The sequence below is a fragment of the Corvus hawaiiensis genome, chromosome 1 (genome assembly GCF_020740725.1).
Source record: "Corvus hawaiiensis isolate bCorHaw1 chromosome 1, bCorHaw1.pri.cur, whole genome shotgun sequence".
Taxonomy (NCBI): domain Eukaryota; kingdom Metazoa; phylum Chordata; class Aves; order Passeriformes; family Corvidae; genus Corvus; species Corvus hawaiiensis.
In genome coordinates this window covers 45,901,341-45,923,740 of record NC_063213.1, presented here as the reverse complement: position 1 = coordinate 45,923,740, position 22,400 = coordinate 45,901,341, and the positions used below count along the sequence as shown (strand labels likewise).

Sequence of the window (22,400 nt, the reverse complement as noted above, 5' to 3'; positions counted from 1 at the left end):
GGCCCGAGGTAAAGCATGGAAGTACTGAATGCGCATCTTTTGTCAAGTTGCTTTTCTTACTGCAACTCAACAGCAGATGGAAACAGAACAGGCTCCAAGAGTTTGATGATACCAAAGTAAAATAAACAAATAAAAGACTATACACAGCCCAAGAACTTGACTCTTCCGGTTAGGAATGACAATAGAGCAGTCTTTTTAGGTCAGAGGCAGTTTATTTTAAATGTGATTTGATTTACATTTATAAGCAGCTTTCCTGACAGGAATTCTTTAAGTTGCCTTCAGTTCTAAAACAAACCTCTGTCACTTTCAAACTTAAAGTACTTTGTCCCCAACAAAACATATGAAAATATAATTTAAAGCACACTTTTCACAGACACAGTACAATACATTCACTATACACAGTATAACAAAATAGTCCCATCTTTACCTGTTAATAATACTGTCACAATGAATAGGTAAATAGAAACTGGAATTTAATTTTTATAGTTGAAAGGAATTTACATGCAACAATGACGTTTTACAACTGTTTAGCTGTTGAACGAACTCGCCCAGCCTGTAGTTCTTGCACTAGGAGCAGAGCCAAAATGTGTTTGTTGGCCAGATCTGTTGCCAAAGCTGCAGAAGGTGGGAAGTGGCCACCCGGGGCCTTGTGTGTACCAGTAACTCTCATGTCTGGATCATCCTCTAAACCCGGCTGTCACGGTCACCTCTCTGGGATCTGAGAGAGGGATGTTTCACTTCACTTTGGCTGTTCTAAACGCTCATTAGGATGATTCTTACGTTTTTTAATGAGATTTATACTCTGCTGGAGAATAGGTAATTGTCATCCTTAAAAAGTTTTCCTTTAAAGCTTTGGAAACAAAACAGGGAAAGCTCATTCCTCCTTTATGTGAGCTTTCTTTTGCACTTCAAAGAACAGGAACCAAGCCAAGGCGATGACTGTGTTAACACTGGGAGTTCCTCCCTCACCCTTGCCAGGCAAAGGAGTGTTCAGGCCGGGGCTGGTGGAAGGTGCCCACCCTCTGCTCCCAGCCAGCTGAACTCCAGGAATAGCACTTGTGAGAAGAATGCTCAAGGCAGGATGGCAAGCAACAAATGTTCAGGTATGGTCCAGACACGAAGCACTCTCATGTTGGCTTTTAAGTCAGTCTCTGACCACCTGCTGCAAGAAGCACTTAATCTTCAGTAAGGCTCAAATGTCATTATTTCAGCAAAATTAATTGTAAAGCTAAACAGACACTTCCATATGGAATGTGGTGACCTACAATGAGAAGCAAAAAATGCACAAAGAAAATCTCAAAACAATGAATGTGAGGGAGAGGCATTAGAACTCCCTCAGCACAACTAACGGACCTCCTTAAACCATGCGCTGAATTTCTCATTTTTATTTGCAACCGCAGCACATGCTTGTACAGTAGTTGCAAGAATTGGCAACACATAAAACATTAAATCTGTTGGCAATAGAGAACTACAAAGTGCTTCAAAACTTCATCTGAGATGAAGATAATTGTTTCTCACACACACATAAATTTGCACTTAAGTATTTCCAAGTGTCTTTCTAACAGATAGTTCAGGGGTAAATATTTAGTTGGACTGGGATATTGGTCCTCAAAAGTTTGATGGGCATGAACATAATATGACATCTTGTACAGAGAAAAAAATGTAATTGCTAACACTAAAGTGATTGTTTACTAGTTTGAATGGCAAGGTTTTCAGCATTTCAAGAGGGAGAAAAAAAAAAGATTTGCAAGATAATATAAAATACAGCAAGCACACCTTTTTATGTATGTTATTTAAGTATGAAAATATTTTTAGCATATTATGTTAAACATTCTTTCTTATTTATATTTCCATTACCTAAAAGACTTGCTACTCCACTGATAACTCCGTTATGTAAGGCATGTTAACTATAGTTTGACGAGGGCGGTACTGTTTTGGTTTTGCACACACATTGACAGATGCATCAAAAGTCTTCATCACGTTACAATCTTGAAAGGATGTCAGTGCCAAGCTCTCCTCCTCACGCTCCTGTCCCACACGTCAGTACAACTAAATACACAATGTCCCCCTAGTTCCTTTTTTTGTATTTTTGGAGAAAAATGTTCTGAAGGACCTATAGCTTTTATAGCACCTTATCTCAAAGTAATGAAAATGGGTATGATGATAACATGTGCAAATGTACAAAATCATTAACTCTACAAAGATACATCATTCCAAAATTACAGAAAATTTTAAAGCATGCATTTAATTTTTTTAAAGGGTTGCTGAGTGCTTCCCCTGAAAAAGGTGGCTGTTCTCAAAATCAGCAACTGCTGGTGAGGATTTCTTGGCACATTTGTGACCAGCATGTTATTGCTGCATCTTCCTGATGATCTCAGCAGACACGGGGGGATGGAAATTGATTGTGTGGTGCCGCAGGCCCTGAGCTGTCTTGTAACTCTTTCCACAGCGACATTTGAATGGTTTGCGTACGCGGATTTGTGTTCTGTGGCCGTTCTTGGCATGGTACTTGATACCGTTCACATTCTGTGAGGGAGAAGGGATATTGTCAGTGCTTGGCCAGGTGGACATGGGCTCTGCTTCCAGTTAAAAACTGAAAATGGATCAGCGTCATGAGCAAGATCCTATAAATTGCCATGAGCTCCTGCTGGGTGTTACACATGGGCTGTGCTCCCAAGGTACCAAGTGGGACAAGGAGAATAATCTGTGGGGTTCTCAAAACTCACCTACCTGGGTAATCCTGATTTCTATCTCCCAGTATACGTCACTTCCCAAAGAATACCAATTAATGGGCTCACACATGGTTGCTCTTTGCATCCTGACATCTTTTTCATATAGCACTGACGAATCTTATTGAGACGTTCATTTACAAGCAAACAAAGAATTGGCATGAAGACTCGGGTCACACCTCTTTAAAGAGCTGAGACTCCCCCTATGGTGGGTCTGTTCTGTTTTGTGTCATTGTTTCTAGATACGTCTTTAAGCTCCAGCAAATTCTGATCGTTTACACATTGCCTCCAAAGAATTAACTGCAGGGAATGCTTAACTCAAAGACTTACACAGGACACTTAGAAAATAATCCAGAGAAGCTCTCTTCAAAATAACTATTGTTTGGGAATACTCCACAGCTAAAACTGGAGAGCTGATCCCCACTAGTGCAAAACACAACAACACAACACACACCCTGTTACACTGGCAAGGGCAGGAAACAGGCCACACTTCTGCCACATCAACCAAAAACCTTACTAAACATAAATCAAAGTAATGTCCCTGTCTTCCTTTACACATATTTCTGGCAAAGATGGAAGAAGCTGTTGTGATCTCAGCAGCTGTTGTGATATTGTTCTATGTAGTACACCGAAGTCTCTCATCTGTTCCACTAAAAGAGCTTGGATTTTTGGATGAGTAAACAAAGGCATACTGTCTTTCATTTGAGCTTCTCCTAGGATGATACCAAAGAAGACAGCATTTGTGACCAAAAAAACCAGTTCAAGGCTCTCCTGTGTTCTCTCTAAAGTTTCCAGATATGTATCTCAGTATTTTTTTTAAGATTTTAAAAAAAAAAAAAAAAGCTAAAATCAACAGCCTGGATATTAAACAACCCCCTCCATTAGGTCTTAGGGATTTTGTCTTTGCTGAACCACTGCCTGGTGTTACACGTAACAGAAAGTCCCTTTGGCTCTTTAAACAACAAGTTTTATCAATGTGCAGCTTACAGTAAGTGGAAGCTCCAGCTTGGAACTCACAGAAAAAAAGAGTCTCAAATATCCACCCTGGAAAAGGGGTGCAAGACTGCAAGCAACTGCTCTGCCCACAGATTCATGCTCCTCTCCTCCAGAGCATCCAGGCACTGAATCCTCACCTGAGGTTGTAAATCCAGCCTCTGAATTGTCCTTTACACCCTTAAAAATGCTGAACAACCCCTGCACAGTTGTCTCCTGAGATGTGGGAGCTGAGAATACCCCATCTCCGACACCAACCAGACACAGGAACACGAGCCATCAGGGCAGAGTTTGTCTGGGTGCAGAGCACTCAGAAGAGGCAGAAAGCTGTACAAACACAACTCCAAAAGCCAATCAAAGCTACACATCAGCCTCAAGAGCAGTCAAGTGAATTCTCTGCAAGTAATCTGAGATCCTGGGGTAGCTTTTGGATCATCTTGCACCTAGTTTCGACCTCCAGCACCCACAGAACTGTTGGGGTGCGGGGGCTGGGACTGCCACTGGATGGCATGAGGACTTCATAAGGCATCTGCCATCATCTGTGTACCTTTAAGGACCTATGCCTTCAAAAGAGGAGAAAATCTGGGTGTGACCTGCTAAACTTTTGCTACCGCAGTGAAATTTTAAAAACATGCCCTGTTATCTATAATAACAATATTTTAAATATTGTTTAAATATTTTAAAAAACCCTGTTCCTGTTTAAACTTTTAATTTTTCTAAGAAACCACTTCTGGATGCTTTTGAGCTGCTGTGAATTGCTACAGATGCCGTAAATCTGCAATCACAAATACCCTCACTATGCCATGATCTCATCCAGATTTTTTAATGATCCATCAGCCCCAGTACACCCCAGGCTTTGGTGAAGGGGGGGGGGAAGTATTTTCAGGCAGAAAAATTTAAGGAGATTCTAAAGCAGAAACCTACGTGGGATGAATTAGGCCATGGAAGGTTTGAAAAACAGTAACCACGCATAGCATGAGGAGCTTGTGTAATGTGAAATTTGACCTGTACTTCTGTCTAAAAGGAAACTGGTGTTAGAATTACAGCGACTCTTCGGCACTTTTTCCACTGCTGCAATGTAAACACTTTGTTGTACGTCTGGGCTCAGTTTGCTGAGGTACAGCAAAAGCCACGGCCAAACTCGTACATCACTTTTATTGCTCTGGTTACTTAGGTTGCTCACTATTTACTCTCACAGATGATTGAGGAAGAAGATGGCAGTAGAGAAGGGCACTCTAAAAATCTTGAACAGGAGGAAACAATTATTAACCTGGGACCAGATCAGGAGGCGATAGAGAAGTTTAGACTGGCACTACCTGGTTTGCACGGACACAAAGGCTCTTGTTGGGCAGGGCCCCTTTTGCACGGCAGGACTCACAAAGGCACTACACTGCAGAGAACTTGGCAGCCCCACTTCAAGTAGGAAAAGACACCTCAAAAGGATGGTTTGAGTGATTTCTTGTTTCAGCCTTGGACATTTATACATGCTTTTGTAATCTTGGCTCTTCATCCTGAAGTTTTCTTTGTGGGTCTGGTTCCTCTGTTTGACTTGCAAGCTCTGGCTTGCTCCTTTCTTTCAAGTAAATTCCCTTGTTTCCCTCTCACTTCAATATTCTCCTTCCCTAAGCTCTGCTGGGTCTCACCACTCATAGGTCAGCCTTCCTGGGGGTTTGTGCCACCTGACAGGACCCTCATCCTTACACCTGCCAGACAGACGAGCCCAATGCCTCGGCAGCCTTGGGAGGTTTCACTTTTCCTCTTGCCCAAGGCCAAAGAAAAGTCACAGATATAAGCTACATTCTGTATGCACTGAAATATATTCTTTTTATTACTAAATTTGCACAAACTAGAAAATTCAAGACAAATACTCTAGGGTTTTCTCTATGCTAGCATATATGCATTATTTTTGGGGTCTGTTGTATCTGCTGTCTCAAACATCATTTGCTCTTTGGATGTTGCCTGAGTAAGTTTATCTACATCTTATATGCATTTCCAATGTCCTTCTCCAGACCTGGAGACCACTCAAGGGGTATTAAATAAAAGGAAAACTAATCAACACCTTCATAAATCCCATTTTAGCTCCTACAGGTGGCATTTTGCAAAGCACATTAACTACTTGATATCCATACACTTCTTGACAGGGCATCTGAATTTGGATGTAAATCCAAAGTCTGGTGAGGGTGAACCCCACAGAAAAAAGGATAATACCTTTGGGTTCCTTTGAATAACACAGGTGATTTTCTAAAAAACAAATTTCAGGCACCAAAGATGAATCACAGGAAGAAAAAAATATCCATAAACGGAAAACTATAAAGTAATTGTAACTTCATTTCCAGCTCAGTAAGCAAAATTAGAGAAGAAAGCAAGCTTCAGAACTTCAAAGACTTGTGTTTAAAGCATCTAGAAGTCAGTGTGTTTCACATTGATTTAGATGTTTCTGACTATCCCACAAAGAAATTTACATGTAATTTAAAGAAAAATATTTCCCCCAGGATCTGTGGCTTCTCAAGAAAATCTATGTCATATTATACAGAGTACCAATACCTATTACAAGCAAACAATTTTTAAAAATAAAAGTTCCTGAGGAACAACGAAATGCTTATGAGTATTTGCACTGCCTATGAGAAAGCGCCAGGAGACAGCAGCTGGGCAGGAGGCCAGCAGGGGCTTCTGATACACATCTGGGCTTGTGTATAAACATGTTCTCCTTACAGTTTCCATTGTCTGCCCCAGCCCATTCCTTGGGAGTATTTGTTGTACTCATTCTTGTCTTATTTACCTTTCCATAATGACTTTTCAGTGCAGAGGCCGTCTCTTATCCTTGAACATTGTTTGCAAAAAGGTGCCCCATCCCTACTGGGTCCTTTAAGCAGTACTGTAATACAAATAAAATCTCTAAAAATACCATTCTGCTTCTCAAACTTACGTCACCTAAGGCCAGACAAAAGAAAACTGTATATCCTCCTTTCCTCCTCGCTCCCTAAAGGAATGCATCCTTTCTCAGCCGTAAAGTGAGCCTGGCAGTTACTGTATGTGCATGTCTGTGTTCCTGTTTGGAGCACTATAATTGTTTTACAGTCCTGACTGTGATTATCCAGTACCCACCAGAAAATCCCAGGGCTTTGATCACAGGACTCCCTACCCAGACTCTGCAAATAATTCGTCGGACGAGTGGGTTAAGCAGAAGGAAGATAAAGAGGAAACAAGAAACACAGCTGACACAAAGCTAAAAGGAAGGAAACAAAGATAAAAATGCAAAAAGAAAAAAAATAGGCTGAAAATAAAAAAGGGAGGAAACAGAGCCCAGAGAAAAGAGAATGAGGTGAGGCAGAATTTAAGGAAATGTGTTTTCCTACGAGGACTAAACAGAGGTGAGTCTCTTAGGAGAATATGGTACTTTTTATTTGCTGCTGCTCCCTGTCAGCCCCTCTAAGGGTCATTAACTTCTTCCCCCGGCTGCTCTACCATTAATGGTGTACAAGATACCCCTTATAGACAGTCCTCCTGCATTTGAGATGAAGGTAGTGAGATAGCAGAAGCAGGCACAAACAGCTTGCTCATTTGGGCAATAAAAAGACAGAGGGCTGGCAGTCAAACAGAGAACAGACAGGATATAGCAAATTACAGGGTTCTCCTTCCAGCCTTTGCCATTAAGTGAATGTTTTCTGCAATGCATAGATGCCCTCTGGGCACATGACTTCTAAAAATCACCATGGCTTGTTTGCTTCCTGAGCTAGGGATTTAGCTTTTTATACCATACTCTCTGTCTGGCACAGCTCCTACCACACACAAGGAAAGTACTGATCATCAATAATGTGAGTTTATCTGCAAAGTAATACTTGCAAGTAGTCCAAAACCATCTTTCCCTGTGCCCTGGCCCTGGAAATGGTGTTCAGTTTTTCCAGTAACTGGAGAATAAACACTACATAGTTCAGGATAATCTCAGCAAAAAGACTTGTATGTCACTAAGAAAACAGCACACTGCTTCCTTGTCCATGTCTTATGAAATAGTGTTGTCAGGGTTAAGTGGTCTGTACAGGAACCTGAGTCTTGTGATTTGCTGCTGTGGGAGCTGCTGCAGCATCACTGAAACAGATTTTCATCCACTACATGGTTTCATGCACAGTTTCTCCATTCTTGCCACAACTGTTTTATCTCAAATGCTATTTGGCCTTCCTATATTTCTATTTCATATTTCTGTTCCCTTTTAAGTCCCTACTTACCAGTTATTTAAAGGACAAGCCATAAAATACAATTAGTGAAAAACCAAGCCAGGCACCATGGTTTTTCTAGGGTGTAGGGTCAGTGGTTGGATTTTCCAGTAGTTCATGCAAAAACTCTAGAAAATGACTTAGAGGAAGTGTGCCAACACGCTACTTCCATTCCCAAATGTGAATGGTTAAAGAACACCATACTGAAGTGCAAGATGTTCAACACAATTTCATGTCTCTGCACTGATGCACGTGAAGCAACACTCCTGTAACATCCTGGCATGTTCTACATCGGCCAGCTCAAGGTTCCAGTTTAGAAATCCTTCGCTCACATAAAGAGACAAAAATTTCTCATGATGGAGAGCAAGTAAAGAGTGGGGTGGGGTAGGGGGGCCAGGGTATTGTTTCCCAGGTGTCATGCAGAGGGATGCAAGCCCTGCACATGTGGTCACTGACAACTGTGCAGGCAGGTCACGGGAACTTGGACCCAGGACAGAATGATGCCAGAATTTCTCCAAGACTCAGTCTTCCCGAGGTGAATTCTGGCCTGCACGATGTTAACCACTACATTCCACACATCATCTTTATCAGAAAATGCACCCTGGGCACCGTCTCACTAAAGAGGAGGTGATATCTCTAGCAGTTAAGCAGAAGGAATTCTTTCTGGCACAGATAGACAGAAGCTTTTTATTTCACGTTTCTGAAAGGGACCCAAGAGCTTATTTTGCTTGTAGTAAGAGATTATTTTGCTCCTGCATTCTGCAGTTAATTTGTCTAAATAACACAAAGCTCGTTAAAATGTGTAAAGCAAAAGAGTTGCTGTATGTAATCTCTCTTGACAGACAGACATCCCTTGTAAAACTGATAAACTTGGCTGTGCTTGAGAGGAAACCAGTGAAAAAAATATTCTGCTAAAATGTCACAAAAATAATTGTGAAAAGTCTATTAAATGAGAATACTGCAAACTGATTTTAGAGGCTTCCCCCACCACCTACACCAGCAGGAAATGAGGTAGGTCTGCACTACTACTTACCTTATATCTTTTTTTACATCCAGGAACAGGACAGGCAAAAGGTTTCTCATCCCCTCCGTTCATGCACATTGAACTAAGGATAGCTTCAGAGCTGATAGCACTTTCTGTAGTCCAGGACTCATCACTGTCTGATTCTTCATAGTCTACTTCCTCCTCATCATATTCACTACCTAGAAAAGCAGAATAGTCAGATAAAACAAGAATAAATAAGAGCACAGCAAGATAACTCATTCTGCATTTATTACATCAGCTACAATGACTTGTAATTTCCCCACTTTTGTCTTTTCTGGAAGACAGTTATTTTAAATTTTATAACCCTATCTTTCTTGTAGTTATTTATTCCTTCATAAAGACACCAGTGGTTCTTTTTCTAATAACCAGGACAGGCATTATTAATATATCTTCATAAACTGTTAACTGCATGGCACAGAAAGTTCAAAGGACTGATTTTAAAATGCAGTTTCATTGCTTCTCAAACACCAGGATTCTTCCGTCTTTCCCAGTGCCCAAACAGAAAATGTGCTCCCTCCCCTCCTCCAATTAAAGCTAATTTTAAGGCATTTCTTTATGCAATACAATACTGAAGAGTGTAATTCTACAGATCATAAACAGTGTAAAATAATATGTTGACAAGTCCTAATGCATTTACTAGCCCTTTGGAATTAATAGGAATTATAGCACAACATTAGTAAGAATTATATTGTAGCAATTATAGTTGTGAAATTCATTCCCTCAGGTGTGGGTATAAATTGCATTGTGTGGCTGCCCTGAACAGACCACATTATGTTCCAGATATGCTACGACAGCCATCTGAGCAGCTGGTGCTGAGTTTATTTATTATTTTTAATTGCAATAACTATTAATGAAATCCTCTGAAGAAGTTAAATGTGAAACAAGAGAAATTAGAAAAGCAGAATTCCAACTGTAAAAATACAGTTGAAAAAAGAAAAGCAGGGGAGGGAAGAGCCACAGCTGATTAAAAAGAAAATATATGCACAGAGGGAGAGAGGGAAAGCTGAGGGAAACTTCTGTGGTGTCAGCAGGAGGTGGTGCTGTGTTTCTCCTCCCCTTTCTTCTTTCCCTTTCCCAGCTCTGCTAAATTTTATCCTTTCTGCTGAAAGACAATTTGGCTCCAAGTGCTGGAATAGCTCCCGCTATTAAAGACAGTTATGTGACACTTGCATGGCTCTTCCCTCATGTGCCCTTTCAGTGCACGGCTCTGAGCAGCTCTACCCGCTGAGGGGAAAATGCAGACAGATGCCTCATGAAGTGACCTGAATTCACAGGGAAAATCCATCCTGCAAAGTACAGCGGGTTCTTAGCGGTGTTTCTGCTTCTGGTGAAACTCCCCACCTACTGTCTCTTTGGACTCCCCCTTCCCCAGCATTCCCAGTCAGACTCAGCACTGAGTAACAACACGTGGCAGCTGGTAGCTGCCAGCACCCAGGGCTCCTGAGCTTTGGTCAGGACAGATGTCAGGCTGTCCATGTTTCTTTCCCGTGGCTCCCATCTGCACAGGGTGGTGTGCAGATGAGGACAGAGGGATGGTTTCCCACCAGTGACAACTGTCGACATGAGCGCATGCACAGGCCCTGCAGCACATCTGGAAAACTCTGCCCTGCTGACTGCGGCTCCTCATCCCACTCTGAATGAGTGAGAGCCAAAGAAAGCATTATTGACCTCTTAAAATATTTCTGAACTCTAGGAACAGTTAACCTAAAATGAAGTTAAGAGTTGTTATAGTTTAATTAACTAATAAAAAAATGGAGGCAGAACCACAACTCTGCTTCTACGATTTCCTGCCCGTGATTGTATCTTGATGGAAAAAATTCCTCAAGCTGTTCCTTTCAAACCTTTTAGCTCAGTGGGGTTTTTTTAAAGCAAATGAAACAGAAAACCCTATTGTAAATACACATAGGCACTCCTAGGATGAAAAAATATACAATTTCTAAACAGTGATACCAACAATTTCTGCCTTTATAATCACCCCCCTTGTGAGCCCCCTTAAGAGCGTGTGATTTCCGCCCAAATAGGATTTTGTACTCCTGAAGAAAACATCATTTGAGACTGTATGGCATCTCGTAGGGACACCACTCCTTCTAGTGATGATAAGGAGTATGCTTTCATAAAGCAACAATCAGTGCTCTTTAAAACTTAATATACAATACAATATATAAAAGAAAAGATACACAGAACAGTGGGGAGAAGCTGCAGTCAGTACTATTATGCATTTCCCTTGGTTTTCCTAAAGAGATTAAGGGGTGCTCTTTGAATTTTTCTAGTAACTTTGTACAGTAAGATCCAATTCTGTAAAAATGTTTGTCTGTACTTCACTCAAAGGCAGTCTCAGTGAAGGAGAGAGACAGACGAGACCGAACTGTGTGTGTAAGCATCTCTGAGATCAGACCATTCTTACGGTTTTCTTTTCATTGGCTTACCTGAACAAAAATGCAAGATTTGGTCTAGTACACTCAAAACAGTTCTTTAACCAGTATAAGCAAATGCTCTATTGTCTTAAATTTTTAAATTCAGATGTCACTGCAGATTTTACAAATACAATAAGCTTTTTCATATGAATGACCATATAAATAGGTGTTTCTTCTTGCTCATAACAGTAATACTAATGGTGCCGTATGACTTCATATGAAGCTGGAACTGCAGTCTATCACTGCTTTTATCTAAAAGTGTCTACTGAACTCAACTGCTTCTACTCTCTTAAAAAAATAAAATCCAAAAGCCATTAGAAATCCCAAAATGTATTTAAAAGGATCTTAATATAAGGAAAATGCAAAGAAATTTACTGCCTTGAAAAAAAATCATTAGCAATAAAAATTCAACCTTAAAATAATTATGTTGTTTCAGTTGTTATAGAAAAACAACACCGATTTAGTCATGCTTTTAACTGATTCTGCCTCAGAATTTAATTTCCTCAGTTGTCAGTGTCTAAGAGCAGCAACCCATGTGGTGCCTCACTGACTGCGTGCAACACATCAGAGAGGGGGGAAATAAAACAAGAGGGAAAACAAAAAGCACAACGCGCAGGTTGGCGCTGCCATTATAAACAGCCTCTGGATGAGGTATTTTAATTAAGTGGTGCAGGGCTGAGCACGGTTTCTCTGCGAGGCCGTTCCCAGCCGGAGCAGGAGGCGCTGGCCCTGGGTTCCACATCAGGTGTACAAACTGCAACCTGAGCCCGGCTCCTCGGGCAGCGCTCCCGGGGACCAGCAGCGCGCTGAGGGGAAGTGCACGGCAGCGCACTTTGATTGAGACAGACTTAGTTAATTGCTTGCCTTTTTTTTTTTCTCCTCCTAAAATCTTGGTTGGTGTTTCAAAATTATATCTGTAAATATTTACTTTTTTAAAGGAAAAAAAAAAAAAAAATTAAGCACCTTTGCATCCAACCTATGGCCTGTTCCAGGGTGTAACAACTGCGTGACTTTGGGCATTGAGCTGAGCCCTTCCTGTAGCACAGGTGCCAATGGCTTCACCCTTTCTCCTCACGCTTGGGAAATGGACTGAATGTTCCCCCCCCCAGGTATTCAAAGGAAAAATATCAGAATTATGCTTCAGAAGTCTAAATAGCAAAAAAAACCTCCCCCAAAACTCAACGACACACAGTGCTCAAAGACAAAGCATCTAAATATCTGGCTGATAGAGAAGCACATGCTTTCAGCAAGGCACTGTACAAACATACAATGTTATTACCATAACTAAATACTAGTTCTATCATAGCAAAAAACCTGCTCTCTGTCTCTTTCCTCTGGCAATACTTTTTCTGAGGCTCCTTGCTAGCTCATTACTCTTTAACATAATAACCAATTTTATCATCTGGCTTTCATCCAGAGACCCTACACAGTTCTACCTTGGCCTAACCTAAACCACTGCTTTCTTATCCAAATAACTCAGTAACATCTTCTTAATACTGCACGCACCCTCGCATGCAATATTCCCTCAGTCCTGGCCCACAAAGCCATTTCCCCACTCCTCGCTCCAGTGGCCTTGCCAAAAGACTCACTTCATCTATGCTGCCCCCAGCAGATCAAAAAATGACACAAAACAAAGGCAAGGAAAGAGTGGCTAGTTTAGTTTTTTTTTCTTCCCTGCAATTTTCCATGCTGAGACAATGCCACTACTCCTCAAAGGGGAGGTGGACTCCACTAGGCACAACTCACACAGGATGTCATATTGGAGCCAGGTATCACATAAAATTACCCGTTATGAGAAGCCACAAAACATACTGGGTCACAAAGAGTTCCAGCAAGTTCTTTCTCTTGTAATTTTCACACTGCATTTAAAGAACCCATCACAAATGAAGAGGCTGTCTATGTCACAGCCAAAAGTAAAGACACGCACGAAAAGGGATTATGATTACTGCCTGTAAGGTAAGAAGCCTTCGTTGTTTGACAAAAAGCAAAGCCGACCATAAAGACTTGGTCTACACCTCTGCTGCCAGTCAGTTTTGCTATCAAAATCAGTGAGAATGTCACTTAATCCTACAGCAAAGATCTCACCTCTTCGATGCCCATCTACTACTTTTTTGTTTTCCAGTAGATGAAGTCAGTAATTTAAAGAGCTCAGAAATGCTTTGCAGAGAGCTAATTCATTTGACATTCTGGAATAGACAACATCCCAGCTACACTGCTGAAAATCTGAGGCTTTATCTTTTATGTTTCTGGGGTTTATTCTGTATTCACACCACTGCAGCCACGATAAATTCTGCCTTTTGCTTGAGCGAATTCATTCTATGGTGAGATTTAGAGGGTTTTCCCCTGAACTTTAAATGAATCTTTGTTCTAGCAGGTGCACAGCATTTGTTGTTACATTGCTTTTCAAATCCAAAGACTTCTCTGCTGTGCCTTTAAATATAAAAAAGACAAAGCTGATTAAAACCAGCACAAGCTGTGTGTGCCATTTTAATGAGTAGGATCTATCTTGACCTCTGATCAAAAACATTATGAGTTCTTCCTTTCTCCTCCCATGAAGAAAAACAAACCCAAAACATCCTTGCCAATTATTTTTGTGACCAGAAAGGATACATTTAAGTAACAATGAATAACTATGAGCAAATAGCTTACTGCAGTGGGAACCAACATTACTAGTGTCATTGAAAGTTCATGGTAATTCCAAGGATTTCTCATAAAAATTCAGCTTCACACTTTGTCCCGTGCGGGACTTGCAGTTTGTATTTCATAGAAACAGTTTTATGAGAGCACTTCTTATGTTAAGAACTTTGCATTCCCATATACTGCGACAGTTTTCTTGATAAAAAAAGTGAATTATTAATACTATGTGAATTTTGGGTTAACACTAAAGCACATTTATGGATTTGTCAGACTTCTTCCCTCTGTGCCCATGGATGCACACAACCTCCTCCATACTTGAAAGCAGGGGCAGTGTCCCTACAGCTGATACTCATTGCTGATCTAAAGACATATCAAGTCATTCAAAATGAAATATTCTTCCTTTATATAAAGAACAGGAAATAAATGCTAGGGGCAATGAAATACAAAACAGTTAAATAACAGCTGCTATGCAAGTCTTTAGTCTAGAAGCTGTAGCAGGACTCTCTCAGCTGAGAGCTGGTATGGGTAGCAGAGTGCACTGGCTCTGTGAACTCCAGCAACAAATGTCAGACACTAGATCATCCAGCCAGACTAAGCCAGGGTCTTTGCTAGCTTGCTTGTTTTAGTGGGTGGGGGGAGAGGGGACTCAGAGGACAGAAAGCAGTTTTCAGCCTTTGTGAAAAGCCTGCTCAGATTAATTTCTTAGATCTTCAAAAACACTGCTACCATTCATGTCCACAAAGATGATGTAGACACAACTGAAGAAAACCCAGAGAAGTTTAACAGAGCACTTTGCAGTGCTACAGACACTGGCATTTTAGACAGTAAGGGCAATTCCAGTGTTTGGATTAAGCACCTAAATACAGCAAGCACTAGGTTCGCCTCAGTGAAGGCTGGAGCCTTCTCCAGCACATGGGCACAAGCACATGCAGTTGAGTTCTTGCTCTTCTCCCAGCAAGTATTTCTGATCCTCACTTCTGGGTGAGGAGAGGCAATTCTGTTCTCAAAGCCAACTGCATACTTGGAACTTTGCTGTCACTGGCGGGAGCTGATTGAGATGGTTATGGTTTGTCAAATGGGCACTTGCCAGGGCTGGCAGAGGCCTCCATCCCTCTTCACAATCACAACAGAGCCACCAAAATAGTAATTATGACTTATTACTGCCTTGGGGGTGCAGGGTTGTCCCGCTGGCCGCTGCCAGCCCTGCACAGCGTGTCCCGCAGGCTCTGTGGGCTGTGGCCACCGCTGCTGGCCTGCTCACGCCAGGAGCACTCCCTCATCCTGCCTTCAGCTGTCACCACTGCCAGCAGCATCCTCTTTCCCACGACACTAGTCAGAGCAGGCTTTGGCCAGAACAATGTCTTCTGGAGAAACCAGCCTTCCTCTTCTCTTTTCCAGTCCTCGCCTAGCTCAGATCAAGTGTCAAGCGCTAAATAACGAGCTGTTAGGACGTATTACTGCCCAGAAGAACTAATCTTCTATTGTCTCTGGCTGAAGCAAGGCTCAGCTAATGAATGAGCACCAAGAGAATTTCAAAAATGTACCTTCTCATGTAATCATGTGAACATGGATTCAAATACAAAGAACAATACAGTTTTTATCATTATTTTTAGGCACAAGGCACTTAAAAGCACTAGAGAAAATAAGTTAGACAAAAAAAAACCCGAAAACCAAAATCTTTTTCATGTTTGTTCGCATCATTTAAAGACTAGCTGTCAGACCACACTTTCAGACATCCACTGCTATACCAAAAGAGGGAACATTTAAGCCAACTAAGGTTATGGGTAGGTGTTTCTGGACATCTTCTCCCCTCTCTCACAGTCAAACGGCAACTGTAACTTGCACCGTCACAGAGATGGTCTGAAAAGATCCCTCCCGCAGCTGTTTTGGAGGGCGGTACTTCAAACAAGGATGAACCCACACATAGTTACACATCCAGTCCATGGAGCACACTAGTGTTTTAAATGAAATGGTAGATAGGTCAATTCCAATATCTCACACCAACTGCAGTTTTCATTTCAATGCTCTCAGTGTAAGCTCATGCTGAATTTTAAGTGACTGAAAATGTATCCCATTACAAGGTTTGAATTCACTTTGGAAAGCATGCAGACACTCCTACAGGTAGAACACAAACCTGAACACATTGTATTTTGGTACAGAATGATTTTGGCTGAGCTAACCTATATGGGAAATCAACCTAAAATGTTGGAGGCTAAGCTAAAATGATAAAGGTACAAAATAAACATAAAGTTTTTTATTTAAAGTGCTACAAGTATGACATTAGTGCTACATATTCTTATTCACTGTCTGCAAAATGGAGAACTATTTACACATGAGATCTGCTCTCCATTTTGGGTTACTAGAGAAACAGAACTAACACACTCAGGTTAAAAAGAAGAAATAGTCCTCCAGAGCCAACACTGGGGTTGGTGGAGCAGCTGGACTCTGGCCTTAGGAGCAACTCTGTGCCATTTTCTTTCGTGGTATTTCTGTATCTTGATACTGGTATAGCAAAGAACAGTCCTTAAAACTAAACCACTGTAAGTCCCAATCCGAAGTTTATAAATCCACTTGCACACCTATATAAGCAGATATGTTACAACTTATTGAAAGTATAAATGCAAATAAAACATACATGTAATAAGATAAATAAAAGAAAAAAACCACCCCCCACTTCCAATTACTTGTGGAACAGCAACTAATCACAAAAACATGCATGTAAAGAACTGATTCTGGAAAAAACAGTCAACTGATACCACGGCATGTGTTTTGTAGAGCAGGACTTTCTGAGAACGCTGCAGAGGTGCTAAAGCAAATTGTTATAATGTCACTGCACAATGTGCTGTTGAGGTTTTATGGTCACACTGCGCCAATAGTCTCGGGAAGTTATTTTGCATTCTTATATAAACTTTTTCCCTCAATCCTGCTTTCCACAAAAAAGGGCTTTCAATAATGTACAATCTTGTGTTTATACACAGTACAGGAAAAACGTGATAAACCCAAGAACACAATCTCTACTTTAAACATATTTTAAAAGTAGATTTCTACAACTTCATGTAAACAAGAATAAGCTGTTAAACACTCACCAAAAAAGAGCATAACCTTCCTGTAATTAAATGGCAGTGTTTTACATGGCACTTTTTAAAAATCATGAAAATAAAAAAGTAAATAAATAAATCAATCCAGCAGACCCCTCCCAACTTGAGGCTTAACCTGCAAATTAATGTAACAGTAATAAAACCTATGCCAGCTGGAATCCTTTCTTTTTCTGGCTTTGGCATGAGAAGCAAGAGCAGGTATATGTTTGAAGAAAAACAAAGTAGGACATTTTCCACCTTTAGTCACAGGATGTTAATTGAACTCTGGCAAATGTTTAAAGATATTCTCAAAATGTTCAAGAAAGAATTAAAACCAGTTGGGGCTGAGAAAAAGAAACAATCCATCCTTCCTCCCCCCCTTCTCTCCCCTCAAACATCTGTTCCAGACTTATACTCCAAAAACCACAGTGAAGAACAGCCATAATTAATGTCATTTTGGCTTTTTAGTTGCTAGGTCTGCATTCCAAGGTTAGAAATACAAAAATACAAGTTCAGGGCACTATTACTGTACTTAAGGACTCTCCTGATGCATGTAACAAAAAAGCAGTTTTTCTTTTCTCTTCTTTACCCCTTTTTATAAAAAAAGAGAAGAAAAAATAGAAACGGTACCAGGAAACAGTTCCATGTTGAAGATAAAGGATTACAATAAAAAGTACCTACATAAATGAACTACACTTTATGAAGCCATGAAAATACATTTGAGACACATTTTATACATGCTTTACAGCTGCACAAAAGCTATCCAGCCACTTACAATACAGGTCATAAAACTTCTAATGCACACAGTCCCTACCCACCCCGACTGCCGTGTGCTCTGCCTTCACCAGCGTGCAAATCCGGCACGGACGCACCGAGCTACAACCAGGCTCCCACCCAAGGCATTGCTATCACTGTCAGGTAGCCTGCACTACACAAGGAGTGCTGCTGATTTCAGCAGGATCCAGCTGGGCAGGGATTTCCAAGATGCTCCTGGGCCTCCTTAGGCCCCCCTGTGTGAATGGGCTGCATTCATGCATGTTAACCCCAGCTCAGCGCATGGAGGACCAGGGTGAGGAGGAGCTGTTGAGGTGCAAGACAACTCATTGCCTTTTCAGCAGCTTTGGGCTGAGGAAATTTCATGTTTATGAGGCCCAAGAGGGTTGCAAACCCCTGGCCAGCAACAAAGGAGGCAATGGCAGATTCTCCACTTCAATGCACTGAAGGGCAGGAGGATTTAATCTGTATGAAAATACACTGACCACTTCTCTCTGTCTGCTTTTGAAGCTCTGACCATCTAGATTTAAGAAACACCATTAGCATGATTTGAGAGCTAGCCCTAAGACTCAGAATTACCAGTATGGGCTAAAATGGCTATTGACTACTGAGCAAGAATCAAGGCTTTTGTCATTCTAACTACAGAAAAAATCTACAGGAAAGATCTGTTTTTTATTAATCCTACTTTGTATTTCTCAGAAAGAAATGCACCCAGGCATAAGAACAGATAAGAATTCAGTGGGGAGTCATGTCTCCTCTCTCATTTTTAAAGACAAAGATTCTGATAAAATAAAGTGTGCACTGTGCCTGTTATGCTGTCACAAACCTTTCTTTGAGGCTACCACTGTTTCAAACATATGTTACCACGTGTGAATTTTTTCAGGTGACATACCACTGGGCTGAAATCAAAGTCCTTTTCAAATTGTTATTTTCCATTGCTCCTTGGCTTCTAGTATCCTTTGACATTAGAGGCAGAAGTGCTCAGAAATTGTTGTGAATGGCACTGTCTGACTATATATGGAAAAACCTTACAAGAGGGAGCCTATGCTAGCAAGACAAAGCACTACCCTTCACCAAGAATTAGGGTGGTGTCTTCCACCTGCCAGGCTAAAAAGACAAGAGGATCTTGTGGTTTTAGAGGTCAGCAAATGTTTCATGGTTTTTAGCTCACTTGAAATACACAAAAGCTACAAAGAACCCTGTTTTTCCTAAAATGTTACATAATTTTGAGGATCTTGTACTGGCAAACATTGACTCATGATACACCATTTCCCCTGTGAAATAAACCTCTCTGGGTTATAAGTCATCGAGTGTGAAATGGCATGTTAGTCCTTGCTTTTTATTACTTTTGATTTGCTTTGGCTATAATGCAAGGAAAACTCAAACATTTGCCTAAGTTTCATCATATTCAGCACACTGAAGTGCTGCCTAAACAAGCCTGGTTTTTTTCTGCTAAACCATAACACTGCTGTCAGTGTGCAGACATAGAGCAATTTTTTCAGTCCTCAAGGTACTACAGTGGTATAGATAAATCCCATTCAATCTCACAGTGTAATATATATATATGTATATGTGTAAGTATATATGTGCATATATATATATATATACACACACACACACAATTTAAATAAACACCTAAAACCTCCATGTGGCCGCTACTGTTTCTAACTTGGAGAAAAACATTTGTGTTTTCAGTTAGGAATTTTCAAGATAATTAGCAGATTACTTACAAAGCTAAATAGCAAATAAATAAATAAAAATCCTTTCACCAATTGGCCCTTGCAGTATAAACACACAAACATGAATGCCATCATTGTTACCCACAACCCCTGAAGTAACTTTTTGAGTGTCACACTATTCCTATGTTAAACCAGTTATGCCACAAGCTGTGAAAGGCAGGCATAATGTGCTTTCTACAAAATAAGTATTTTTTACACATTTGGAGGAAGAAATGGGTCTATGTGTAACGGGTGTGCTTGTACACAAAAATCCCTATCCTATCACAAATTAACACAGAGATAATCTTTACTTTTAAGCTTATTGTACATTTTTTGTTCTTGACACTGTTAAAAATGGTTTGCCAGGGTAGACTACTACGATGGGGATTATAAAACAGTTCCTGTGCTTGGAAGTACTTTAATCTACAAGCCATGTTTCTATTGCTGCTTTGTAGCTCAAACCCCAAAACTAGTGATGATTTTATGAGTTGCTATAGTCTAGACAACTTGGTTACTTTTCAATTAAATTGTTCCTTGGGGAGAGTACTGTGAAAATTCCCATACAATTAATTACAGGTATGTGCAATTAAAATACAATTCTACAGCACAGTAGCTTTACAATTGCCGGTGCAATTTATGTCTGTATCAAACAAGAATGCTCTGAAGGGGCTGAGAAGATGAAGTACAACAAGCAGGAGATTACATGTAAAGCTACCTGTAGTGAATGAGATGAAATAAAAGGTAGTGTTAAATTTTTGTGTGCCTTTTTCTCTGGTAAGATTCAGAATTCTACTAGAAAGCACAAAATCTGACAACTGAGTTAATCTTCCCAGAACATACTGTTATAGCAAACAGGTCTCAACACATTTTTACTGCCAAGTTAAAGAGCAAATGAGAAATTTAACAGAATTACAATGGAAATGCACACACATAAAGCAGGAAAATGAAGAAAAACAGAAAATGAAGCGAAAAGCTGAGAGGAATAATGATTAAAAAAGGTCAACATGTATTTCCCCTCACAGCACAGCCCCATTTTTCCCCATCAGTTATCTTCATATTAGTCTTACTTTCCTCTATATACACTTAAAAATGCCCTTGGTAACCTTAAAAGCAATTTAAATGGTTAGAAGCACCACTTTCAAATAATATCATTTCGCGAATGCAGTACAGGCCTTTCTGTACTTAGGTTGTAAGACTTAGGTTATAAGTTAGTTTAGGATGGAGTTAAACAAAGCACTAAGCAGGGGAGGTTATCATAGCATGTCTCTTTATGCAAACATAGAAAAGATTAGTTCCAGGAGAATCTCCATAATTTTGCTCCATCTTCACAAGTTTACAGGATCAGGGGGAATGCCAAACCTCTGAAAAATTACGACACTCAAGGGTCATGTCAGCTTGTCTTGCACAGCCCTGCAGAAATACTTTGGGATCTGTACCCAAAGCCACAGGACTATGAAAGAACTGTAGTCATGGACTTGCAGCCCTGTACTCCTCGCAGCCTTAACCAACACTCCTCATTCACCTGGTAATGCAAACAGGGCTGGGGTTTGCGAGTCCTTAGGACTCTGGTTTTGCCTAGGAGATAAAAAAAGACACCAGGGCCTCCCTTGTAAGAGATACAGCCATCAAAGTGGGCCAGCTCCCGTCCTTCCTTCTTTCAGGGTCCAGCCAAACTGCAGAGCAGGTACCCAGGTAATCCCACAGCTAGAGGTCAAAAAATGTGCAGGTTTGACCAAGTTAATGTTCTTGGTCTTCAAGATAATTTCCAGCTGTTTGATTTGGTGCTACAAGTTAGTCCAAGTCATGATAACACTGTTGCTGTGCCTGCAATATGGAGTTACCTCTGCTCTGCGGATACTTCAAGCCTAAGTCTCAGTATGTTCTGGGAATGTAATTCTTTTGTATTGGTTTAGCCACTGAGTAACCAGTTTTACTACATAGTCTTGTCTCTCTAAGGAAGCAAGACAGTCACCTGACAGTTGATGACTGCTAGGAAAAAAAAAAAAATTGATTTCTGAGGCACTTAGCCAAGCACAGTGATGAGCACTTGAACATTTTTCACTTTGGATTACTGAAGAAGGAGCTGAATATGTACAAGTTTAAAGTCTGGCTCCCTAAAATGGGATGTGACATCTAGCTCTGAAAAAACATCTTCTAGCTGTGGGAACAAATCCCACCTGTTCTAAGAAAACCCCTATAGGAAATAATTGCACTTCTACTTACTATTTTTCATTGTTACTAGAAACCTTCTATTATAGCTTTATTCCTTAAGGCAGAAACTAGAAACTATCACAGATTTCTCTTATTACTCACGCTTAGTCACGACCTCAGCCAAAAGCCTGTGTTAAAATCTCATACCATGTCTAAGCACACACATATACTACAGTTAAGTCACACATTGATCAACTGTTTTGCACAGTGTCATTCATTGTTTTTTAAATTATTTTTTACCAGAACACCCATAAAGCTCTGTTAGAATAGGTGCCTCAGGCTGCTAAATGCTGGGCAATTATATGTACATATTAGTTAGTGTGCAGGATTAATATAGGGCCCCAAACCCGCAATTACATGGAACCATTTTGGCTCCAATAAAAAACGTTCTCTTCCACCATCTACACAGAAATGTGAAATCCTAGCACCATTGAAGGATCTCAGAAGGAGATTTTGTCAGAGACCACAATTCAGTTTCCACAAGATACTTTAACATAGATTTTATCATACCTTGCAGGCCTGAAATATCAAATGTATTCAAACATTCATTATGCTGGAAAACTGAATTTGGTCTTCATTTTGTGAAGTATG

General features: G+C 40.5%; 1 protein-coding gene across 1 annotated transcript in view; it reads right to left on the bottom strand.

Moving 5' to 3' along the window:
* Window positions 1-192: 192 nt before the first annotated feature.
* Window positions 193-22,400, bottom strand: part of JAZF1 (JAZF zinc finger 1) — a 188,395-nt gene continuing 166,187 nt past the window's right edge. Inside the window, exons 4-5 of the mRNA XM_048302788.1 lie at window positions 8,967-9,136; window positions 193-2,526 (exon numbers count right to left, since the gene is read on the bottom strand). Coding sequence (XP_048158745.1) covers window positions 2,350-2,526; window positions 8,967-9,136 — 347 coding nt within the window. The 3' untranslated portion in view covers window positions 193-2,349. The remainder of the gene's footprint in view (window positions 2,527-8,966; window positions 9,137-22,400) is intronic.